At 37.3% G+C, this 9,979-nt stretch overlaps 1 protein-coding gene across 2 annotated transcripts in view; it reads right to left on the bottom strand.

Annotated features, from left to right (window-relative positions):
* RALGAPA2 (Ral GTPase activating protein catalytic alpha subunit 2) overlaps positions 1–9,979 on the bottom strand; it is a 437,386-nt gene that overhangs the window by 27,886 nt on the left and 399,521 nt on the right. For both annotated transcript variants that reach the window (XM_019516125.1, XM_019516126.1), the window contains exon 38: positions 5,068–5,189. In XM_019516125.1, the coding sequence (XP_019371670.1) occupies positions 5,068–5,189 (122 nt within the window). The remainder of the gene's footprint in view (positions 1–5,067; positions 5,190–9,979) is intronic.

Raw genomic sequence — 9,979 nt, 5'->3', positions numbered from 1 at the left:
TTTTTTTTTTTTTTTTTAACAACAACAGCAGCAACAAAAAACATAGCAACCTGGCTGCCAAGTTTCAGTCTTATGCAAATAAACATACAGTAGTTCCAAAACCTTAAAAACCTGGGAAAGCTGGAAATGTCCACCATTCCTTAAGCTGAAGCGCTGCTCCTGGGCAGTGCTATAATATTGACTAAAGGTTCTGTTTACCAACATACATTGGGTGTCACAGTTTTTCAGCACAGTTTTCTTGTTGCTCCAGTGACAATAGGGATGGCTTTAAAAAAGGGGGTGATGTGAGATTTGTTTGTCTTTATTTTCGTTCCACAATAGCTATCCACTACTAAAAAAGTAAAGATTTACACTATTTATAGCCATTCTGATAATGTCAGGCATTACGCTTTATTTTCCAAATCATTAGCATGCACAAGAATGACCTCATGGTGAACAGATGCACTTGGATATGGCAGTGATTAGATCAGTCCTCTCAGCAGTCAAGTGTGCCCATTCCAATTAACCCTTTGAAGCACTAGCTGCAAGTCTACAAATACTAAAAAGCCTGTTTGCAGGTACAATTTCTAGGGTCTCCTGTCAAAACAAATCTACCAATCTAAGCATCAAAATGTCTAACACGAATCGTTTTCTGAAGAAGCTGTTGTTCATAAAGTCAAAAAATGGATTCTCTTTTCTAGAACTTTCTATTACTTCCATCTCCTGGGAGTTAAAACCACCATTGGGTTTCTAGTTTTAAATTGCAACTACATTTTTTTTCCATCAGCAAGGATAAATAGATTTGAAAACATAGTTTGGTACCTATTAATACAGATTTAATATCCGTTTAGAAGGACATACTTGAAATGATACACCAACAAACTGTACCTTCTCAAGTATGTGCACAACACCACTTTTTCTGTAAAAATTAGCTTTGCTACTTTGAGAAATGTAGGAGGGAGAAAAGAAGGAAAGATGGTAGCTAAAAACCCCTTCCCAAATGGAAAAATCTGCAGAGGAACAGGATAAGAATAATTAAATAGTGTTGGATTACTAAGGATTTCCTGGGTTGACTCTCATACACAGCCTAATTAAAATAAGTCATGTAATGTACCAGTTTAGTAACAAAGGACCTTTTCCTCAGCTTTTGTTCCTAAATCTACACAGACCCTAAATGAGTTCAAGGGTGTTCATTCTGCCTGCTGTTCTGTATTTCCAAGTCTAAGAGACAGGGATGTTTATTGCTAGGTATAAGGAGTTTTAAGGCCTTGCTCCTGAAAACACTTATAGAGGATAATGGAACTACAGCTATGGATAGATTTAAGCACCTGCACACCAGTCTATGGGATAGGAGGCTGAGACACTGAATACTTTACCACCCTTATCACGTGAGCCTGGGGGCAACATCTATTCTGCAGCAACCGACTGTTTGCTAATATTCAGAGTCCGTGTCAGAAAACATAAAGCATGTTTCATTCAAATAAATAGGTCATTATTAGTAATATGCCAACTGTCTGTGTTATTAACAGCTACATTTTTTCAGTACAATGTGTATTGTTATGCTTGGATATGAATCTTACATTGCATGAAGTCTTAAAAAAATCCTAGATATACCAGAAGTGTACTGTAACTTGCTGATCTCTGGGATTCTGTATTTGTGTATATGGTGATCATGGGATTATGATTAGGTGATGGTGAAGATAAGGTTGGGGAAGAATGGATCCTAAATTCACCATGAAAGCTCATGCCAGTTAGGGTCAACATTCCCACTTGGTTTGTTGCTTGGAAGAGGAAAATATAGGTAAACTGCCTGCTTTGCCAGCTCCGCTCCTTTTTACGCGACTCCTTTTGCTGTTTCAGGATGGGAATCCCCTTTAAATTAAGTAAAATATTATTACCAGGCATCAAATTTCTTAAGTAGCAGCACACTACTTTTACACAAAGTGCACAGCTACACCTGTGTTACGCATGTATGTGAATTAGTCAGACTTCTAAAATGTATCGCACATAGGGATAATAGACTACATGCCTAATATTTGCAGGCTGTAATAATCACTGCTTCTATTTGCTCATACTCAAACTGATTGTGGGAAGACCTCATTTTAAAACAGACTTCCTTAGCTTTTTCTGGATGATGATGTGAATGAATAAATACAAACATAAGTTCATTAGATACATTTTGGATCAGCTTGTTTTTTATCTACCATAAATGAAAAATTAAACTTTTCTACATCTGCACAAAAGGATACAAACAGATACTACTATGACTCTCTGTTATTATACAATGAATTGATAATGCAAGATCAAATACAAAGTACCAGCAATCTAAAATGTCAGGAAAATAAAAATGTTTTATACTAATCCAGATGTGCCTGATCTTGCAAGGGGACCTGAGTGAGCAGACTACTGTAGTCATGTGGAGCAGCATTAACTGCCTGAAGAATCAGGGCCTACGATGAAGCACACTAAGACTATCCAGTAACAACTGTAGACTTACATCCTTTATGTCTAATTTCAATATTGACTTAACTCCTGGAATTATTTATGTATAGTATTTGCCAAAAAGCAGGTAACCATGTAATCTAGTAATAGAAAATCATTGCAGTTCTGATATTGAACACTTCAGCAACTAAGTAGTCAAAGGGATAAAAGTGGATAGATGTTCTTTTAATCAAAGAAGGGGGAACTTTTTTTTTTTTTTAGAGATGTTGATTTCCATGTCTCTGTAAACGCTAATATGACAAGTAATTACCATGAGCTATGGAGTTGTCTAATATGGAAGATTTAATTAAAAAAATATTCAAGAAGTCTTTTCTTCTTGTTCAAAACCTCATCACATTGCATTTTCAAAAGCCCAGGATGAAATTAATACCATTTTCTTCATTAATCTTTCAATATGCTTTTAAAAGAAGTATATACTTTCTGGTAACACTCTACAGAGATTTCCTTATGTCAGAACACCCTGAAACACAGTTCACGGAGAGGGAAATATGGGAGCCTAGCAATGGGATGCTTCTACATTCAAGCCTGAATCTCAGTTTAGTGCCTCTGTAACAGGTCAAACTAAACTCACAGCTCTAGACACCTCACTGCTTTGGGAACTTGTATTTTGGAATCTGATTCAGCCAAAAATAATCCCAACTGTCCTGTTTTTTATGTCTCTGAACTATTACATGTGCTCCAAACTCTAGAAGGATGAAAATAAGGATCTGAATTTTGTAGTAGGTTTTGCTGTTTCAGAAAAATTAAAATCACAAAAACACTGAACTCTATTCAAGCACCTAATGACTATTCAGCAACTTTTCTGAATAATTTAAACAGATCTTAAACACATAACATAAAATGTATTAGTGCATGCTTGTAGCATATGTAGCATACAACATGTATTAGAGAATTTAAAAGTCCTACTATTGTATTTTCATATCAATTTGTCTTTTCTTGCTATGCTTAGTTTGGTCAGAATAAGATGAACAAATTAGGTACAAAAAGATACTGGATTGTAGACTAGAAAAAATGGTAAATACAGTAAGTGTGCTTAAAGTAAAATTCAGCCAAGATGCTTGTATTTTTATTTGCTAACATCTGACAGATAAATGATTCAAAATACCTAATAAAACTGGGTATGAAATCTACGTTGCTGTGGCAATTGATACTTTTTTGTCTCAGAGTATTGGCAGAGTGTATAAAAGAATTTAGTGCACAGCTGTTCTACTTTTTAATGTAGAAAACATTAATCAAAGCTTTAAGTTATAAGCTTTTCTAATGTTGTTTAGTATTCCAGTTCAACAAAGATCAATAGAGGCCATCCCTGTGTTTCTTGACGCCTCTCCAGGAAGCAGAGGCACGATTATGTAAATAACACTGGTTCCCCTTTACTTCTGCCAGCTTGCTTATCTCCAAAGCCTTCTGCCTGCTGCTACTGGCGACCAATACAAGTACATGCATACACCTCTTATCTCCTAACAAAGCTCTGAAAGCTCAAGGATTGGAGCCAGTAATGTTAAACAATGATGCATGGCTGATTTTATTTGTAAGTGATTTATTTCAGCAAATTTAAATTTCGTTTTTCAATTTTTCAGTTTAGATGGAAGATATTTGTTAACGAGTCAGAATAAAGAGAAATAAGGCACATGTCCTGAAACAGTTATAGGGGTTTGGACTAATCTATTAAACAATCCAAAAGAGTCTCATGAAATAATTAGAAAGGGCCAGTGTCACCAAATGCATGTAAAAAAAAAATGGATTAGGGAATCTTTATATGAAGGATGCCATCAGGCACTGACTACACACTTTTTATAAGAGCAAAAATCTACCTGGAGAGTGCCAGAAGCCTCCATTTCAGAATGAAAGTTTCCCTTTAAAGCACATTCATTCAAGAATATTTAAATGGCAAAATTCATAGTTCATTCACTGTTCAAGCTAATTTTAGAGCTTAATATGTCACACGGGACAAATTAACTGAATGGTACAGTAATATCCCATGTTTCAGTAAGTCGCAGAACATGCTTATCGAAATAAAGTTTAAAAAACAGGCCTCATCCAGGTGTTATAGGAAGTTTAAAATTAGCCCATGGGTACTCTAAAACATTAAAGGAAAATGTTAGTCTACAGCACCGCTGTTATGATTTTCTAACAGAACACTATCCGTACATTTCTTCTGCATTAATCCCTGACCCTGGGATCTCAGCAGCATAATCCCCATTTAGCATTAGTAGCAACGGCTTCTACTGTGAGGAACTATTTTTTGATAAGTAAGCACTGATTCAGGCATAGCTTTTGAACAACATATTCCCAGCTCAGCAAGAAACCCACACTCCTGAATGAACCCGAGCACATTACTGAGAGAAAGTTCATTAACCTTGCTAGATTCAGAGGTTAGCAAGATAGCTGAAGAAAGGAACTGAGTGAATAGCTCTGATGCAAAACAAATTAAAATGAATGTCATCATTCCTTTTGATATTCATTAGTTGATTCAGGGGGAGAATGGTCTTCTTAAATTTGCAAGCATTTATCTACAAAAAACAGGTGTACATCTGCTGCTCAAGTGCTTCTTAGTGCTAAAGAGAAGAATAACATACAGAGACTCACCAGTTCCACTGAGGGAGTAGCTAGGAGAGGGAGAAAAGACCTGAGCTGCAAAATCCTCAAATGTCATTACTTCTTTGTGATTCTGGATTATTGCTTCAAGATACAGAGCTCTCTCCTCATAGCTGCAATAACCAGGTTAAGGAAATGCACCCACAACATTAAATGCTACTACAGCATGTCTAAGAATGCTAACAGTTTAATCTGTACCAATACGTGCAGAGAGCTGTATCACCTGTGTGAAAAAAATGCCTCTCAAAATTTCATAGAAATGATGACAATTTCTAAGAACAAGCACCAAAATGTATCAACACTGCAACGATCTATCATAACAATATCTTTTTCAGCTGCAGTATCAAGATCATTACTGAAAAGTTATGGCACGGGATGAATCCAGGGAATCTCTGAAGTTAGTGGGGTTTATAACAAAAACATTATTGATATAAAGTGAAAAGTATAATTTTAACAGAAATATTGGAGCTTCCTGAGCATATTCCTGGCTGATAATATTTTTATTCAATGTTCTTTTTCAACCTATAAAAAACATTATGTTAGGATTTCAAGAAACAGGGAAAGAGAAAATTGATGCAACTGATCACAGCACTTTCTGACATAAAGAAGAATACAACAATAACATTCTTGAACTGTACAAAGTTTACATTTAAGTTGTATGTTAGAAGCTGTCATCTGATGTATCCTAAATGAGTGATACAAATTAAGAAAATAAGAACATGCATACAGCATAATCTGCATAATACAGACAACAAAGCAATCTAAAATCAAGACTATTGCCTTTTAATTAAAGCTTGGCAACCTGGAACACGCAGCATTCAAATGTGTAATCAAAAACCAGTCACCAATAAAACTTACAAGCGTAACAAGCTGAAGCAACTTTCCAGCTGTCTTAATAGGACCCCTGCTTGCAGCAGCTTTTCACAGAGGAGAAAGCAAATCTTTTCCTTTTGTGTGCAGCTTCTGTTTTCTCAGAAGGTGAATCACGCACTTCCAATAACAGGATAACGTCTGAAACAAATCTACAATGGATTGAAGAACCTCACATATGACTTTATGAATTAACATTCGAAGAAGCCAGTATGACATCTCATTCCCCATTTCCTGCTCTAAAAAATGAGTTTTCAGATTTTCATTGTGTTTTTGTCACACAGAAATGTATTCCAAATCCACCAAATAGTGTTAAGTAGGGGGAAATGACAATTTATAATTAGCAAATTACAAGAAGATGGAATTTCACCAGCAACTCAATATAATTTAGGTGATTTTTTTAAAAATTAAAACCCCTTCATCACTCATTAAAATTATTTCAAGGTGCCATTTGTGGCTTTTGCTACATTAGTAATGACACTTTGAAAATGTCTTTGTCCTTTGTAATTCAGAGCTAAATAATGCTTTGAAAGACAATACACAATATCTAGTGCCCTACCTCAGTGGGGATAATCAATGTGTTTATGTCTTAATTATATGCAAGTTCCTGGAGTCACTGTGCTTAAAACAGAACATTTAAAAAATAAAGATTTTCATGCTAACAGAGGCAGAAACCTCTGTTGAGAAATCTTTCTGTAAATTTTCTTTAGGAAACTAAAGTAAGAAAATGAATACTTAGCATTTTAGTGATTGCACCTGCTGACAATTTTATTTGCTTATTTTCTTTTTAAGCCCAAGAGAACACATTCCTGATAGCACAAGCATTAGGCTGAACATATCTGGGACTGCTTCACTATTATAGGCTGAACTCCTGATGACTCTTGTTAATGAATAGGCTGCCAAACTTCCTAAGAGAGGAGGCACACGCCTAGACCCTATTCTAAAGGGACTGACTGATGCCATTCACATCTCATTATGAACATGCTTATTCTGCACAGCACTTGGCTGTTGCCAAGGCTCTGTATTCCATACTGCCACAGCAAGCCGCTGGTCCTGTTAACAGCAGGATGTTAGGCCTGAGTGGCCGTCTGGCGAACAGGCACTCTGACACTAAGCTGGCACGTGCTGGCGCAGCAGGAGCAGACCAAGGCGTGACAAATTACTGAAAGAGCTAAGCTAAACTTATGGCTGACAACCACCTGAGCCTTAGGACCTCTATGGGCCTGCCATCAACTCTCAATTCATTGCTCACCCTTTTAGTCTGCAGCCTGCTTGTGGGCCCAGTTTAAACAAGGCAGATACACTATAAAGGCTTTTCATGCTATGCCTAATAATATCCTGCTGTTTAATGAAAGGCCTTCCACATCTAACATATAAGCATACAATGCAATGAACAACTGCTAACAAAATAGAAGTTCGTATGCATTTTGCTAAATATTGCATGGAAAGATCGCAAGAGGTGGCACTGGTGACGTGAATTCAAATCAAAATGAAATGACTCATGAAACTCCTATTTATGAGGGAGGGGGGAGATTTCCCTAAGCGTGGAAAAAGATTAAATAACAGTTGGTTAGTTTACAGCAACCGCATTTGAAAAATAATATATGTATAGGGCTCAAAAAGCATCCAGAGGTCGACAAAGATCTACCAGAAACTTAAAAGGAGGCAGTTTTAGGTAAAAACACCTACTATTTTTATGCATATTTCTTGCACATGAAAATAAAGGAGTAAGTACGCTACCTGTAGCTATAGCCAAGGCCAGCATAGAGAGGGATTGTATCAACTTCCCCCTCACTGCTCTTCTCTGGCTTCTCTTTCCTGAAATCAAGATGCATTTTATTCCAGTCTCTGGCTACCCTCGAGGTCTGACTGTTAATAACACCAAGTCACAGTGACTTTTGTGACAGGGACAGAAATCCAAGAGCGATTCACATGAAAGGATCACTCATTTTCACTTGTGGTGTAAGTCAGGGAGTGTTAAGTGACAAAGAGAAAATTAACCTAATTCACTGTTACCACAATTTTACATGCAAAAGTATTTAGAAAGGTATTTTTGGACAGAAATAGTCTTATGTAGGTCTCTTAAAAATGACAGATGATCTGGGAGGTAAAAAACCCTAACTGTTTGAATGTAGACTGTAAAGGATAATGACAGCCCCATATGAGGAAGTGGCCTTTCACAGTAGCAGTTATTTTTTAAATAAAAGCCATTCTTACAAACATAAACTGGTTGGTTTTCAGAGAAATTTTCTGCAAAACCGAAAGCCTCATCTTTGCTATAAATCCCCCTTTATCCCTCAGGCCAAATCTACATTAGAAACACTTCGCTGATATGGCCATACAAAACACTCCTATAGTACATGCAGTTTATACTGACAAAATGGCATCACTGCTGAGATACTTTATTCTGGTCTCTCCCTCCCTCCCAGCAAAAGCCCTGTTTGCTGGGATAGCTACATTTGCACTCCAGGGTACTGCAGGCTCTGCTGGTTGGTCAGCAATCATTCCTCCTTATACCACCTCCTAAGCTACAATGGCAGAAATCTGCAGTGAAAACCTGGGCTTAGACCCACTTTAAAAGTGTCAAAAAGAGTACTTTATCTGAGGCAAAAAGGAGAATGGGAGGACTTGCAGGGGATGATTTCAAGAACTGCTGTACAGCTAAACCTAAAACTAAAGCTTAACTATTAATTATGTGAGCTTTGGTCACAGCTCATCGATGGTCCCAATTCTGTAAGCCCGCACCCTGTTGTACATGCCAGTGAGCCATCCCATCGTACATCACTGCCCACTTGCAGCATGGAGTCAGTGTTTTTACAGTGCCATGGAAACTAACATCTCTTTTTTTTTAAACATGAAATATGCCACTAACAAAATATCACCCCCATCAGCACTAGTTCATTGCTGTGCTTGAAGCTGATTAGTGCTGGGGGAAGCGTTGCTGCTGGCTGGCTCCCTTGCGGCCAGATTGCTGAGGAGAAGCATGCGAACTGTTTCGCTGAGATGGTCCAATGCCATGGAGCACAGGTTGTGCTCTTGAACCCTGCCCTAGTGAAGAAGCTGGACAGCTGGCTTCCCTGATTAACTAAACCCCCATTTATCTGAAGGTTTTGGGTGTCCCCTGAGAGCTTCAGATGAATGAGGTTATACTGGACGTTCAAAGGAGCTGATCAAAAGCAGCTCTTTTTAATATGTATGCCAATTTGACCACTTCTTAATACCTCTCAGTAATGGAACTGCTCACTATTCCTACACAGACGCTAGTCATACTGCATTTGGTATTTATTCTTTGTTGTCTCAGTGTTACTGATGAAATTCAAGTTGTTAAATATATATTGAAATCACTAGGATTATTTCATGTTTTGTTCCTACCACGAAGGCCAAATTCTGGAATAAAATGTTTAGAAAAGCCACATTTTTATTTGTGTCATGCACTAAATGCATTGTGTGACATGCACTAAATATGTTTTATATTTAAGGAGTGAGCTATGAAAAGGTGTGAAGACTGGACACAATTATGTACCAAATGTGTGGTATTAGAAATAGGGCTTCAAATCACGGTCCTGTAAATAACTCCCAATATAGATATATGTGCCCAGTAAGAGAGAGTATGGAGTTTGTATATTGTGATTTTAACATGTTTTTTTATAACATGTTACAAGCTAACACTTGTAGACCTAAACTATTGCAAAAGATATTAACATGTTAAAATTACCGTGCTGAAACAAAAAGATCTCAAGTAATCACAAGCACTGGAATGATCTGCGAAATGTCCAATTAAGAAAAGATTCAGGAGATTCTTCCACACTGGACATTCAATATGAGGAAAAGGAGAAAGTTGAAGTTCCCCTCTCCAGCTATAAATCCTTTTGCAGATATAAATATAATTTGGTTGCACTGGACATGAAGGGGAGACAGGAACAAGAGCTGTCTATAGGGGAAATGTCAACCAGTTTAATTCAACAGGCCCAGTTCTGTGATGAATATTAAAGGCTAATTTAGCGTGAGATAAAACATGGGGGGGGGGGGGGGG

This window comes from Gavialis gangeticus, unplaced genomic scaffold, assembly GCF_001723915.1.
Source record: "Gavialis gangeticus isolate Ggan-Ray unplaced genomic scaffold, GavGan_comp1, whole genome shotgun sequence".
Classification (NCBI taxonomy): domain Eukaryota; kingdom Metazoa; phylum Chordata; order Crocodylia; family Gavialidae; genus Gavialis; species Gavialis gangeticus.
This window is presented reverse-complemented; position numbering and strand designations above follow the sequence as displayed.